General features: G+C 38.3%; 1 protein-coding gene across 1 annotated transcript in view; it reads right to left on the minus strand.

The window, feature by feature from the left end:
* LRP6 (LDL receptor related protein 6) overlaps window positions 1–16,816 on the minus strand; it is a 111,282-nt gene that overhangs the window by 41,406 nt on the left and 53,060 nt on the right. Inside the window, exons 5-8 of the mRNA XM_040966960.1 lie at window positions 12,207–12,403; window positions 10,254–10,385; window positions 7,423–7,819; window positions 6,932–7,103 (exon numbers count right to left, since the gene is read on the minus strand). Of these exons, the coding sequence (XP_040822894.1) occupies window positions 6,932–7,103; window positions 7,423–7,819; window positions 10,254–10,385; window positions 12,207–12,403 (898 nt within the window). The remainder of the gene's footprint in view (window positions 1–6,931; window positions 7,104–7,422; window positions 7,820–10,253; window positions 10,386–12,206; window positions 12,404–16,816) is intronic.

The raw sequence follows: 16,816 nt of genomic DNA on the forward strand, positions 1-16,816 counted from the left end.
GCTTTAATACTTCTAGCCCCTGTGGAATATGAGGTGAAAACCAGCAGACAGGAGTATGTGCTGTTCGCTCTAATTTTAAAAAAAAAAAAATGCTTTCGAGGCAGGCACTGAGGTACTGTAGCTTAGCAAGTAAAGCCTGTATCTGTAATGGCAGTATCCTAGATGGGTACCAGTTCAAGTCCTGGCTGCTCTAATTCAGCTCCTTCCTAATAGTCTAGGGAAAGCAAATCAAGATGGCTCAAAAGACTGGACTGGGCCCCTGCACCCATATGGGAGACTTGGATGAAAATCCTGGCTCTCGGATTCAGCCTAGTTGTGTGGCCATTTGGGAAGTGAACCAGTAGATGGAAGATCTCTCTGGAATTCCAACTTTCAAATAAATAATTTATACAAATATTTTAAATGTAGAAAAAATGAATGTATACTTTGAGAAAACAATTACTATGTGCAGACTAATGGTATACGTGAATCTGGCACAGAGGGATCTTTTATCTAAAAACCAAACAGTCACTAAAAACAGATTATAAGTTTTCACAAAGTATAAACAGAAAGTCAATAGTCAGCACACCACTCCCCCAAAATATTAAGAGAACATGTTAATCGCATAAAGATTTCAATTCCAACCTCACGTCAACTCTGCAAATTCTGAGAAATTCTGAAAATGTTAATACCATGTATTAAAAATTTGGGAAAAAATAAAAGGACTTATAATCCTTCTTTGAGATTTAGTTATTTTAGCTAAGGTCTAACAACAACAAAAAAATTAGACTACACTGAGTGAAGAGTTCAACAAAACTACAAGGCCAGTGTTACAATAATCTTTTTTTTTTTTAAAGATTTATTTATTTTAATCACAAAGTCAGATATATAGAGAGGAGGAGAGACAGAGGAAGATCTTCCGTCCAATGATTCACTCCCCAAGTGACCTCAACGGCTGGTGCAAACCTCTTCTAGGTCTCGTATGTGGGTGCAGGGTCCCAAAGCCTTGGGCCGTCCTCAACTGCTTTCCCAGGCCACAAGCAGGGAGCTGGATGGAAAGTGGAGCTGCTGGGATTAGAACTGGTGCCCATATGGGATTCCGGCGCATTCAAGGCGAGGACTTTAGCCGCTAGGCCACACCGCCAGGCCCACAATAATCTTAAAATGCAGTTTATACAGTATAAAGACTGAAGGACAATACTTTGTTCATGGTGGGTCATTTTAGGAATGATTATTACATAAAAGCTTTAATTATCTATTGACGACTTTAAATCAAAATAAGTTCAAGTATTTATCACTGTTAACTCACTGCTTTGCAAACTCCTATCCAGGAAGTCCCCGAATCTATGGCCTTGCCATTATCCATCCGAATGACATGCTTAACCAAGCGACAGACTATTCAGGTGCTTGGGCCTTTGTGATGCACACAGAAGACCCAGAAGATACTGTCTGTGCATTGCAGCCCAGCCCAGACTTCACCATTGTGGATGGGAGGTCCCTACTTACAGCTTGGGAAAACACAAGAGGATAGAATAAGTCCTTGGAACCCTGCGCCCACATGGGAGACCTGGAAGAAGCTCCTGGCTCCTGGCTCCAAACTGGCTCAGCTCCAACCACTGGAGTCATTCACAGAGCAAACCAGTGGATGGAAGATCTTTCTCCTCTGTTTTTCCTTCTCTCTAAAAATCTGCTTTCCCATAAAAATAAATAAATCTTTAAAAAATAAAAAAAGAATGAAAGTCAGCATTCGATATCATAAAGTGCTTCATCAGCAACCTAGAGATTCATTCTTAACAACTAAAGACTCAAAAATTGTTATTCATCTCTCTGCTAATGTGGCAAAGCAGCAGAGGATGGCCCACGGCCTTGGGCCCCTGCATTCACATGGAAAACTCAAGAAGAAACTCCTGGCTTTGGCCTGGTCCAATCCTGGCCACAGCCATTTGGAAGTGATAAGCAGACAGAAAACCATCTCTATCTCTCTCTCTCTCTCTCTCTCTCTCTCTCTCTCTCTCTCTCTCTCTCTTTCCTCCCTCCCTCTCTGTAAATCTACTTTTCAAATAAAATAAATCTCAAACAAAAAGACTCATAGAAAGGAACAAGTTCAAACATGGCCAATAAAGTGCTTTCTAAGCAGCAACATACAACAGATTATTCTACCTTTTCAGAAACTCTCCAAACTCCTAATTGAAGCGCTTTGTGTGATAGGTCTCTAGGGTTTGCTGTGATAGTTCAGGATGACACGATTATACACATCATCAGCACATTTCTCTCATTACATATTTGAGATGTCTATCTATCTATCTATCTTTTTCAGCCACACAAAGTAGATTGGATAATGAGACCACAGAGCATAAAACTGCATGATACGTGGTTTTGGCTGTAGTCAAGTATACCAAGTAATAATGCTGCTAAGACTGTGTATCAACTGGAAACTTTAAAAGAGAAGTTCATGGGCACTGGTTTCTGTCCTGGCTGCTCTACTTCCCATCCATCTCCCTGTTTGTGGCCTGGGAAAGCAGCAGAGGTGCAGGGTCCCAAAGCCTGGGAGACACAGCATGGGAGACACAGAAGCTCCTGGCTTTGGATTGACTCTGCTCCAGCCGTTGTGACCACTTGGAAAGTGAATCAGTGGATGGAAGATCCTTCTCTTGGTTTCACCTCCTCTCTGTAAATTTGCTTTTCAAATAAAAATAAATATATCTTGAAAAAATGGAAAGGCTCGTGAGTTTATTATTCTGATATATCACAGCACCACATTCATAGCACAATGAATACTGGTCCAAAACCTGTGATCATATGTCATTGGGGAAAACACAAACTCACATGCAAGCATATTCTGTGATATGGTAGTAGAAATGTATCACAATGCAGGAATTTAAACTTATTATCGAGTATTTTTCAAAGTAAGAGCTACAAGCTGGCAAATATTCAAAAGGAAGTTCTTGCTAACACCTGTCATAATCAAAAGGGCTATCTCAACAATAGATAATTGTTTTATTATAATTTATTAAAGAGTTTCTAATCTTAGAAACCAACATTGGGGAAGGAAATCATTATAAAAAGGCCCTTGTGTTTCTTGACAGGCTTTCACAATACACATGGGTTACAGATACAAGACAAAGAAACTCCTTTATAAAAAGAAACACGAATACTTGGGAAATAAATTTCCTTATTAGGATATTGATAAAACAGAGGAAGTCACCATCAGAGGAAAATGCAGCCCTGCAATTTCAGGCTTAGAATATGAAACAGAATATTCACCAAATGCCAAGTTTTCAGCACACAGCATACACAATAATACCCTCTTTATTCACAATTTCTTGGTACCAGGGGTTCTAGTAACCTTTGTTTCTGTTTTCCTACAAAGTTGTGCCAGGTATAATTAGATCTGGACAAAACTATCTATGGCTAGTGTGTCCTCTGAAGTAGGGAAACTTAACACTAAGATTTAAAATGAATCCACATGCCCTTAAAGTAGACAGGAAAAGTTCTCTTTTTACCTCTAACTACCAAGTACTGCTGCCCTGTGAGCCAAGCTCAGAAATAAAACGAGGGAGGGGAAGACTGAAACAAAAAGTACACAGAGAAAATGAACTCTGAAACATGTACCTGTTACTATCAATAACATTATTAAACATTATTTTCAATAAAATCAGTGTTTAAAACATACTAATTTTGTCAGTTAAAACACAGTAAGAAAAGCATTCTTCATTTTATATCATCACAAGAAACACTCAGATTTTTAGATTATCAATGCTGTCTCTGCCATTGGTAAGCAGTACCAGGTGCCAACAGATGTCTTTGGCAGTGAAACATAACCAAGAATATGAGATATAAATCCATTCTTTTTATTGCAGGAGAACATAATGTAGAAACGAAGGATTTCTGATGTTTCACCTGCCAGAAAAAAAATGTCAATTATTCTGCCTGCTAATATTTTAGCATTTATTATTGTGAGGTTCCAGAATACTATAGGAAAACTATCAGATTCAGGAACACAGTGAAGATAATAAATTAGAATGCTTGTTCATAGTATGTAATGAAGAAGATAGTATAATGAACAAGAAGCCGACACACAAGTACCACCAAAAACCTTAAACAGTACCTACAGATTTGTGGCCATCCGCTTTTAAAGCAGAGAAAGCAGACAGATTTCCAAATAGATAAATCCTAACAGACATTTTAATATTAAAAGTAGCAGCTGCAACTATCTTTTTTATTTCAGTATTTTTAAAATTTATTTATCTTAAAGGCAGAGAAAGAGATATTTACAGATATCTTTTCAATCCACTGGTTCACTTCCCAGCAGCTAGAGCTGGGTCAGGCCAAAGCCATGAACCCTGAACTCAACCCAAGTCTCCGACAGGGAGATCCAACTACTTGAACTTGCTGTTTCTCAGGTGTGCATTGGCTGGAAGCTGGACTGGAAATGAACTGTGATACAAAACCAAGAATTTCAACATGGAATGCAAGTACCCCAAATAGTAACACAACCACTGTGCCAAATATCTGCCCTCACAAGAGTTTTAAGGCCCATGTCCCATCCTCTTCATAGAAGCTAATTATAAAGCTATTATACTTCTCTTAACAATTCTGCAAAGTAATAACATTAAGCCTGAAATTCAGGGCTGAGCACTTCCTATAAACATTATACTATCTCCTTAACAGAGTTGGCTAGAAACATTACTACCTACAAAGAGAATAAAAAAACCAGTCTTAGGAATCTCCATTGAGGCAGCGAGCCACATAAAATGAATGACAATTCATTCTTACCATGTGATCCATCCAAAGCACTTGAGCATGCTGTCTTACACTGTGACATAACTGAATAACTATCTTTTATTTCCAAATGTGCTGCAAACACAGATCAATTTGATCTCCAATAAACCCTTAAGTCTTTTAGAAGACAACAAAATTGTGATAACCTACAATCTGATATTTTCTTATGGTTACACAGTAAAATGGCTTTCACTGTTTAGCATGACAAAAGCTGGGAAACTTCTATAAGGGAACCAAAGCAGATGGGACACATATAAGATTAACTTATACAAAAAGCTGCACACTTTCCTTCATTTGCTACAAACCAGGGTCTTACACATCATTAAGAAGGGAGTAAGTAACAGCATCTGCCCTTCCCACTCGCCAGAGGTGTGTCTGAAACGAAACTCACAAAAGCACTGAAGCCCAAGGAGTAAAGCTGTAGGAGAGGCTCCAGGGGAAGGGATGATCTGTGACTGTACAGGACCACAGAAAGTGAATTCACCAACAGTACCAAACAGCCTAAGAGAAGACAAAGGACAAGTAGCAATTATGACCCGGACCATCTGGAAGAAGAAAGGTGGATCTGAATGGCAGTTTTAAGGTTTCTAGAAGCACTCAGAGAAGAAGCAAAGAAGAGGAGATAACCGACACCGCTGGATACACAGCTCAGAAACCAGAAAACCAGGCAGATATTAAGATCTTCTTCCCTCAATGCACAGAGAAAATGGATCCTATTTAATCAACAGCACATATTACATGTATATTCACTTTTATTATTAAACAATTACACAGAAACTCTCATTTCTTTATCTGAATCCCCCAGAATTATTGTATTAAACACACATGAAGAAGCAAGTCATGCAAAATTTCCACTAAGAAACAAATACTTCTTTTCTCAAGCTATCAGTCATAGTAAGCTGCAAAAAAACAACCAATCAGATGCTCTTCACATACGTAAATTTTACTGCTACAGAAATTCTCCTGGGCCACGTGGTCTTAAATTATTTTTCCAATAGTGGTAATACCTATACATTCATGTACAGTCTTTAGCAAATCAACCACAGGGGGAAAAAAAGCGCATCAACTGATTGGAATTAGATGGGCAATTCATACTTAAGCAGGCACCAATGAAGCCAAGAGCCTGTCTGAAAATACATAACCTTTATCTCATTAGCACTGAACTCTGGTTGTTAAAGATTCAAATGTTAATGTTAATTTGTATATTTTAAAAGGTGCTGTGAATAGGGAGAAAATTTATATAGTCTATGCAAAATTTTCTATTAATGGGAACCAGCTGCAAGAAAAAGAGACTGCTTTCAGTGTTTGAGTCTGCTGGAATACTAATGGGCTTCCTCTAGTCCAAGTTTCCATTCTGGAAGGAAGACCGTTTAAATCATTATTCTGAGTCCTTGGCACTTCTCAGAATTACCTTACTGTGTTACAGCTGAAGCTTTCTATCCATTAGATGTATGTGCAGTAAGTAGGTCTCTGAAGAGCCATTCCTTATACATGAAGTCATCTATCCTCCAAGGAAAATCAGTTCCTAGCTCTGTCTTACCTTTGCAATCAACAAGACCTATCCAACAATGTAACCCTGTGAATTTTAGATTTCACAGTCAATATCAAGGATATATGCTATTTACAAAACATCACTGCCACAAACTTACTCACTTTGTAAATAGCTTCCAAGTTTTGGTTAATCAATCTCACCCATTCAGTCCATAAATTAATTTAAAAATTATTTCCATGTAACCATCTTAATATTTTAGTACACCATACCACTTATCCCCAACATCAATAGTGATAAAAACAAAATACACATACATACACACAGAATATGATTTTGTGTTTTTCCTAATGTAGTACTGTCAGCAATTCCATTTTAGAACTTTTACCATTTTACTGTGTCTCTAAGGAAATTTGGGTTTATTCAAAATGAGTCAAATCATTTAATCAAGTTTTTAAAATTAGAAATAGATGAACACCAATTTCTCATATCAATACAACTAAAAAATCCTGGGATTAGGTGGAAGACAATAAAGCACCCATACAACTACTTGGGTTAAGTAAAATTTCTGTAAAAGATCTTAGACAAAATGGTTAAGAGTGTAGCATATACACATCAGATCATAACCAACTCAGAAGTCTTTATAAAACCAGCTTTAAAATGAAAAAGCAAGAAACAAACCTCAATTTTGTCTGTTTTGGCATCTCCCCAGTATATTTTGCCTTCATCATAATCCAAGGCTAAACCATTTGGCCAACCAAGAGAAGTGTTAACCAATACTACTCGGTCTGAACCATCCAGAGCTGCTCGCTCAATTTTTGGTATTTCTCCCCAGTCAGTCCAATACATGTACCTACAGAAGTATATGGAAAATAAGTTAAAGAAACATCATATAAAGAAACATAAAGTCAGATATATTATTACTATAAGCACTGAAAACAGAATGAGATTAAATGTTCTAGGAATGATAAAGAATTCTGAAACTAGTAATTCTTTCACTTGAAATTTTATTCCAATTAACATATACTAAAATTGACAGTCATCAGACAACTGTTTACTGCACATCAGTATGTACTTCGTTTAAGTATTTCATGTTATCTTAGTCAATGTTTCTATAGGCACCTACAGAAAACAGAAACATCAGATGGATTTACTAATAAAAGCTTTCTTACCCAACCACAGGATCTAACACAATAGCCCGGGGTTCCTCTAAGTCCTCTGAAATCAAGATCTTCCTCATGGTTCCATTTAGCCTTGTCACTTCTATCCGATCAGTGCCAGTGTCTGTCCAATAAAGATTTCTTGCAACCCAGTCAACAGCAATGCCATCAGGATGAGTTATTTGAGCAGTGACCACGAATTGACTACCAGATCCATCGATGAAAGAGCGGCGTATGGCCTTCACTTCATCATCAGTCCAGTAGATATAGCCTTCCACAGGATCATAATCTATGGCAATGGCATGGCGGATATCTTCTAACTGGAGGACAATGTCTGTAAAATCTGGTGTATCTAAGGAAATGCGCCTCAAGTCTGTCCTTCGGGCTAAAAGTAGCAATTCAGTGGCACCTAAAACAAAGCAAAATAAAAAGAAATAATTTGAAAGATACAAGCAAAATTTAATCTTTCAAAGAATGTAAACTTTTTCAGGAACTGATACATGACTCTGAAAGGGTATTAGTTATTTCAAGGGAGGAAATGCAAAGTAACATATAGAAATAAGACGAGTCCACTATGATGTCCAACTATAAGAGCTCAACTTCTCCAAAATCAAATTATGATACAGTTTCTGGTTTCATTCATCACTTAGCCCCTGGAATTCATGGTTTTTTAAAGGTGTAACAACTAATGACTACAACGCTAAACAGTGGAGTACTAAAGAAGGAAGGAAACGTAGGATATAGATCCTCTGTTCAAAAAATGTTTTAAAAGAATAAGAAATCTAGAGTAAGAACATTTGGGACTGATGAGAATGTTAGGGAACTGGATTCTGCCGATGGAGGCTTAACTTCAAAATGCACTAAAAAATAATTAAACCGAACCCTTGCCATCAATGGATTTTATAGTATGTAAATTATGTCTCAGGAAAGCTATCCAAACAAAGAAAAACAGTCACAAGGTTGCTGTGCGAATTAAAGAAGAAAAATAAGAAACAGATACTAAGTATGAAGCAGTCAAGAAATATCAACCAATACACTGTTATTAAAAATTATTTTTCAATTTTTATTCGGCTGAGTTCTAAATCAAATCTATTTATTCATGCTCTAATTTAATACGGATGCAATATGAACACAGCTGACAAGGAAGACAGTAAGCACAACTTTTTGTTTTCATTTTCCATAAACAACAAAAAAAAAGGATCTAACTATAAGAAATTAACAAAGGAAAAAAAATAGACAATTAAAAGAGCAAGAAAACATTCTCAGCCAACGAAATGAGTCCAAAAGAAAATACTTCAAGCACCAATCTGGAATTGTAGTTGAAAAACTTTCAACATCAGCTATTTGACTCTGAGACTAATTACAAATGAACTGTAGCGAGAAGAAAACACAGCCCACAGCGCTGTAGCAGGCAAGAAGTCGGAATCCATTTGAACAATCACTGCCCCTGCTAACTACCAAGAGAAACCAGCCAAAACTTTGCAAGCAAATAAGTCATAGAGCTGTTAATTTGAGCAAGGGGATCAAAACAGTGTAATTAGCTAAAGGACAGAACTTGCTAAATGTACACCTGAAATTCAAAATTGGTTAAATGTGTACATTTGTCCTGCCATAAGGGAGCAGACAGACCACTACTATTAAAATAAACCCTCTAGTTCTCAAAGTCAGACTACATTTTTAAGCAAAAAAAAAAAAAAAAAGCAACATTACAAAAACCTTTTGTTTTAAATTGAAACCAAATTATCGTTTGCCATGGAAACCGTCTGACAAGAGTCGGCCAGCTTCACCTTTGACTAGGAGGATAATTTATCAATGCCAACTCCTAACAAACAACCTGTACACAGCCTCCATTCCACAGCTCTGACTCCTTGACCCCCCTGCCAGGAACTCTCTTAACATTCTCTGAAACGAAGGCTCCTGCTTCTCAGGGTTCCATAAAGAAGCCACTGCTAACCACAACAATGTTCTTACCAGGCCTCGCTGGTTGCTACAGAACCAGATGAGGACCCACAGGGAAAGTCACAAGAGTGACTTCCTCATCACAGAGACAGAAAAGAACTGCTATTCCTCCCAACCAAAACATCCCTGAAAAATCCTACAGCAGTGCTCTTCTCACAACCTGCTTACAGGGAGCTAAGACAAACAAGCAGCAGCAAAGTGTGGTGGCTCAGTGGAAAAATAAGGACGGTATAATACTGTGCGAATTTTTTCTTCTACTGCTGAAATCACTTGTCATACAAAACCAACTTAAAAATTCTTCAACCATTTGAAAATACATCTATCCCATGATATTCTTTGTAGCTACAAGTTTAATAAACATTTTCCCTTCCACACAGGCTCTTTATTTGCAATTGTTACCTTACTTAAAAGGCAGAAAAATAGAGCAAGCGAGCAACAGACTTCACTCCCCAGATGGCCACAGCGACAAGAACAGAGCCAGAATGAAGCCAGGAGTTTCATCCTGGTCTCCCATGCAGGTGGCAGGGGCCCAAGCATTTGGGGTCATCTTCCTTTGCTTTCTCCAGGACATTAGTAAGGGTCTGTATCACAAGTACTACAGTCAGTGGGGACATAGACCCACATGGGATGCTGGTGCTGCAGGTGGTGTCTTACTCCACCATGCCACATTACTAGGCCCTAAACAGGCATTCTTTATGAGAGGTAATATTCATTTTCATAGGAATCAATTGTGACATCAATAAATGACTATGAAATCAATGGAGAAAAGATACGGCAGCTAAGCATTTTTTCTAAGCAGAATATGCCAAAGTAATAAATCATTTAGAATTTCAATTGTAAAAAAAAATATATATATATATATATTGATACGATATCGGTCTTACCATCTTTGCAGGTTTTTCCATTCTCCAGGAGTTTGACCCCAGTTGGACAAGCACACTGATAGAAAGGCTTGACTGGAGACATCAAACACAAATGGGAACAACCACCATTATCAATGCCACATGGGTTAGTAGCTGCCAAATACAAAGCACATTGATTAATACCAACAATTATACCTCCCTTACCTCCCTTACTCTGAATAAACAAAGGTTAACAACCATAACACAAGCAAATGTGATAAACCAAAATTATTAACAGTTTCATCCAAATGCTTCATTACAAACCCATCTGCAAGGAAGGGAATTGATCAGTGAGAATTTACTTAGTACTCTGTAACCAAAGAGGAACAAGTAAGAGTCAAGTAGGTGATTCTTGCTCTAAAAGTGCTGATAATTTAGCCAGCAAACCAAAATTAACAAACAATAAAACCAGAAAATACAAAACAATGAAACTAAACACTGTCATGCACAGCACCAACTATAAATACCAATGGGGGAGGAGGGATCACTGCAGTCTAAGAAAGGCTTCGTGGAAGCTGCAGATGCTGACAGCAGCCCTGATGACTAACAACAACAAAGAGGACACATCAAGCATGGCAAGGCCTTATGCTGTACGCACACTGGGTCACATGATGCAGTGAACAGAAGTGCAAGTGAGGGGTTCTCTGCTGAACATGCAACTGAAGCTCAAGGACTGCAGAGTGGCAACAGGATGTAGCGCAGGGCACCGACAGCCAAGGGAAGGACTGAGAATGCTGATAATACACGCTTTGGAAAGATTCACATAGAAAGGATAAACAGAATTGACCAAAAAAGAGAAGTGAAGAGTAGAAAAAACAAATCAATGAATATATTGGTAGGAACATTGCAAAAGGGATGCAATCAAAACTCACACACACACACAAATTAATGTAAAATAGAAACTAACAATATGAAAAATGAAGGGAATCATGTCAAAGGTAAGTGCAAAATCTTGAACTAGTAAAGTACAATCAACAGTGCCATAGAAAGAAAGAAAGAAAGAAAGAAAGAAAGAAAGAAAGAAAGAAAGAAAGAAAGAAAGAAAGAAAGAAAGAAAGAAAGAAAGAGAAAGAAAGAAAGAAAGAAAGAAAGAAAAATTAATTTTTCCTAAGGGCTAAACCCATGAGGGACAAACATTTTTTTCTTCCAAAAGAGTAACACACACATAGAAACCATTTTTACGGGCTAAGATCATCAGACTGCAGTATAACATTTAATATTTGATTATCTCCTCCAAACTGGAAAGAACTGAGACAAAGGAAAACACAATGCAATGCCTTGTCATTCTTGGCTATGGAACACAATCTGAAATATATTCGAACACATGCCAGGCATTTATTTACATACAAGTGCCAAACACTTCACATTCTCATATTCCTTTTAAATCTAATCCCCATCCTATTTTACAACAACTGGTTGTCTGCAGTCACAGTCCAAATTATTGTAAAAGTTGACCAGAAACAGAAACAAAACTAAGGGGGTAAAAAAAGAGGTGGGACAGCCACATAAAGGCTTCAACAGTTACTTTATTCAGCAACTAAGGTATTTAAACTCACCAGCTAGACTAAGGTGCTTCTATTAAAAAAAAATGTTTCATAAACATATAAAAACACTCTGAAAAAGAATATGAACAAGAACGTACTTTTGTATAAGCTTAGCATATAAGATATCTTAATTTTTAATGTATTCCTTTCCTCTTCACCTCCTTAACTCCTTGCCTTGTAAAAGGGCTGAAGTACTCTGTATTGACAGTCATCAGCTACAAAGGCCTTCGTCCCAGGCCTAACCTAAATTCTATTTTGATGCCTTTATTCCTTTCTATTCTGCCCCATCACCTTTGACTGTATCCTCCCTCTGCCTGACCCTCACTAAAGCCAGACACTAGAGTGCTACACAGCTGTTCCTACTTGCAATATAAACATCAAGATCACTTACCATTTGGCTGTCGCTTTTGGCTGAAGGCGTGTATATCCATGGGAGAGAAGATGTTAGAATGGATCTCACGCAGACCCTCGCCAGTGTGCTTGTTGCAAGCCAAGATGGAGTGTGTATTCCAGTCAGTCCAGTACAATGTGTCCTCAAATAACGTCAAGGCAAAAGGATGTGGAAGAGAACCTTTAACTACTGCCTGCCTGTTTAGGATTAAAAAAAAAAAATTCAAACTTCTAAATTTACATCTTTCATCAGACATCTCTTTGATTTAAAAAATCTCAGTCTTCATTAACAAACGCAAATACTTAGTAACACAAATTTTAGATCAAATATACTAATAAGATAACCCACATGATATTTCAAATATGTTTTCCAGATGAACATAAACCCTACCTTGCCTTCAAGATGATCCCTAACTTGCAGGAGACCCAAGTTCACTACAACCACCCTGACAGAAAAGAAGCTCAAGTGTTCCACTCCTCAGCCACAACCTCCAGACACACTTCCACCACCCTCTCACATAGGTTGTGTCACCAGACAGAATCTGCAAACAGGAAAATCTCGAGGCTACAGCTGGTACTGGGAAGTAAACACATTAGCAAAAAGTTTACCCTTCTGGACAGAGAATGTGAATCTGTTTGGTCCATCATTTCTTCTGGCTTTAAAAACAGACAGAAAACACACCTGAGGCTAAAAAAGCATGGGTGTATGGAGAGCGCTCCCTGCAGGCTCCAGTTCCACACAGCAAATGAAGGTCTCAGCTGGCCTGCTGCTGTGTTGTTTCTAACCTCCACATTCCCACAGCCAAAAGAAAATCCTGTCACTGGCAGAAGTTCATGAGGCAAAGCAGACTCAAATTTCCACTAGCAATACATATTATATACAAGGCAAATTAGAAAACCTGATTGTTAACTAGGGGCACAGAACTCTGCAGGGTGTCACAAAAATTTATGTAATCGGTGAATGGCCTAGAATGAACAAATGATGCATATTTTGAGTCAAAACACTATTTTGAAAACAATTTCAAGTTTTCATAAATAGTCCCAATGGCTTGATGGGAGGGGAAAAGGGAAGAGAGGACGAGGGGAAAACAGAAGCTACTAAGAAGTACAGTGTCAGGCCAGGCGTGATAGTCCTGAGGCTAAAGTTCTTTTCTTGAACATACTAGGATCCCATATGGTCGCTGGTTCTAATCTCAGTGGCCTCACTTCCCATCCAGCTCCCTGCGTGTAGCCTGGGAAAGCAGTCAAGGACGGCCTAAAGCCTTGGGACCCTGCACCTGCATGGGACACCCACAAGAAGCTCCTGGCTTCGGACTGGCTTAGCTCTTGCCATTGTGGCCACTTGGGGAGTAGACTATCAGACTGAAGATCCTCCTCTTGGTCTCTCCTCCTCTCTTGTATATCTGCTTTCCAATAAAAATAAAATAAATCTTATTTTAAAAAAGTACAGTGTCACACATATTAAGGAAGCAGTTCCACACCTTACATAAGTTACTGGGACATCTAATATTTCTCTCTAGTGAATTAAACTCAGGGAAGGAGAAATTGGGCATAGTTAAGTAAAAGCTACATCTACAATGTCAATATCCCATATGGATGCCACCAGTGTCCCAGCTGGTCCCTACTGATGGCCTTGGAAAAGCAGAGAAAGCTAGCCCAAGGGCTCAGGCCCCTGCTACCTTCTGGCTTCAGCTTGGCCCAGCACTGGCCACTGCAGCTATGTGGGGAGTGAACCAGAGGATGGAATATCTCTATCTTTGTAATTGATGTAATTAAGTAACTCCTTTAAAAATTTTTTATTCAAGAACAGCATGATAATTTTCATCTAAACAGAATTAGCATGTCATTGTGCATGAACTTAACCCTGTGTAGTAAATGAAGCCAGATTTTTTTTAAAAGATTTATTTATTTTTATTTTAAAAGCACTTTTATAGAATGGCAGGAGAGGCAGAGAGAGAGCTCTGTTGGTTCACTTCCCAACTAGTTGCAACAGCAGGAGCTGTGCCAATCTGAAGCCAGGAGCCAGGAGCTTCATCAATGTCTCCCATATGGGTGCAGGGGCCCAAGCCTTTGGGCCCTCCTCTACTGCTTTCCCAAGCCACAGGCAGGGAGCTGGGTGGGAAGTGGAGCAGCGGGGACATAAACCGACACCAAATGGGACCCCAATGCTTAAAGAGGGAAGATTAGCCAATTGAGCCATCACAGCAGACCTAGGGCCAGAATTAAAAAAAAAAAAAAAAAAAAAGAAAGAAAGAAACACAGGACAAGCTTGACTAGGGTTATCAAACTTTGCACTGTGGAATCTCCTACGTACACTGCAAGCCCAGACTACCACATCTCCTATCCTCTTTTTAATTTTCTTTCTTCTCCTATTACTTCCCCTCTCCCATTCCCAAAAAGAACTTCTACAATATGTACTTCAAAATGCTTTCTTTCAGTTTTAAAATAACAAGTTTTATGAAGCTTACTAAAGTGACTTATTTACAGTAGTGCCATGAACATTTCAGTTCAATTTTTAATATGCCTATATATTTCACATTAGAGTTTTTAAAAATTCATTATGTTAAAAGAGCTCTGAGAAGCTGCTAAAGGAGGTAACATAAGTGAAAAATAAAGAACGGAAAAACTAAGTTGCTTCGTATGTCATCATCATCCTAAAGAACTACAACATAACCAGACATCTGAAAAAGTTTTGGAGAAAAACAAGTGAACACCTTTTTAGGACCTTTAAACAACAAAGATCTACACTGCAGCACAAAGTCCTGCTGCTCTACTTTCCATGTAGCTCTCTGCTAACCGGCCTGGGGAAGCAGCAGATAGCCCAAGTGCCCAGGGCCTTGTACCCACATGGGACACCTGAAGAAGCGCGGGGGTCATGCTGTCGGCCCGGCCACTGTGAGCATTTGAGGAGTGAATCAGTTGATAAAATACCTCTGTCTTTTAACTGCCTCTCAAATAAAAATAAAACTAATAGACGTTCCAATGAATATGAGTTGTTTTAAAATTTCACTCTAATGAGCTAAACACAGGAATATAAACAGATGGGAAAAGCAAAACCCTTCCAAAAGGCTATATTCATTTTATGTACTGATTAAAAGCAGAGAATTAGGACTCAGAGCTGCGTTCCTTATAATGATGTAAATAGGATTTTCAATTTTTCTTTTCTTTGAAGTATTCAGTGGCAACCTGTAGCTATAGGTATAAAAACAGATGACAGAATTGTGACTAATGTTGCTGGGGATGAAAAGGGAAGGAAAAATGTCTAGAATGGGGAACAAGGGTATTTTGTGTTCAGGTAAGAAACATGTTATAAAAGAAGTATCACAAATGCTTTTTAACACTGAATACCTGGTAAGGCTGAGTACTACTACTTATATCATTTCTACAAGTTTTCCTTCCCTCATCCTTAAATAGAAGAAAACAATGATCTTCCATTCACTGGCTCACTTCCCATAAGATCATGACAACCACAGCAGTGCCAGGATAAGCCAAGAACCTAGAATTCAGTCGAAGTCTCCCAATTGTGTGGCAGAAACTAAACCACTTGAGTCATCATCTGCTAACTCCCGGGACGTGCATTCACAGGAAGCTGGATGGGAAATGGAGTGGCTGGGACTCAAGTCAGGCATTTAGATTCAGATATGCAGGCATTCTACTAGTGACCCAAATGCACTGAACCAAACGCCTACTTATTTCTTAATATTCAGTCTGTCATCAACACACAAAGACACAATTAGAAACAGAGGAAAATAAAAACAAATATAGTCAAATCTGAACAAAACTGATTAAAAATCAGCAGCCTAAAGGACAGAAAACTGGAAAGAAAATTATCAAGGTCACAGATTTGACCAAACTTATCAACTACGCTAACCTAAAATGTACAGAATAATCTATCCAACGAGAATGTACATTTTTTTCCAACTACATGTACAACTCTGTCCAGAAGAGACCACATGCTGGGTTACAGAATTAACTTAAAAAAATGGAAATCACAAGATGTATTTTCTGACCATGATGGAATTAATTAACAAATCAATAGCAGATGAAAATTTGGGAAATCAATTTTTTTCTAAATCCCAGATTTTTACCATTCTTTCCCAATAAGTAAGTAATAAGATGAAAGAAGAAATCACAAGAAATTTTTAAAAATATTTTGAGCTAAAAGAAAAAATGGATGGGTTGTAAGGCAACATAGCAATTACAGACACTTATAGAATGCAAATGCCTATGTTTCTAAAAACAGGTTAGTTCTCAACCTTTGAACTTTTCAAATTTTGAAATCTCAAATCAACGTCCTTTCAAATTGCTAAGCTTGTTTGCATTTAATTTTTTGAAAGGCAGAGAGCAAGAGTGAGCAAAAACTCGGCCAGGCTGAAGCCAGGAGCAAGTGGTAGAGGCCCAAGCACTTGAGCGCTCACCTGCTGCTTCCCAGGGTGAAGGGAGCTGCCTGGAGCAGAAGCAGAAAGCCCTATCTGCAATGCAATGTCCCAAAGTGATGGTCTAACCCACTGCACTAGAACAAGAATAAATGAGATTTAAACAACAACAACCAAAACAACAACAAAATCACCGGGGGATGGGGGTGAAAATCAATGAAATATAAAACAAATA

The sequence above is a fragment of the Ochotona curzoniae genome, unplaced genomic scaffold (assembly GCF_017591425.1).
Source record: "Ochotona curzoniae isolate NIBS_2020 unplaced genomic scaffold, NIBS_Ocur_1.0 contig_1482, whole genome shotgun sequence".
NCBI lineage: Eukaryota > Metazoa > Chordata > Mammalia > Lagomorpha > Ochotonidae > Ochotona > Ochotona curzoniae.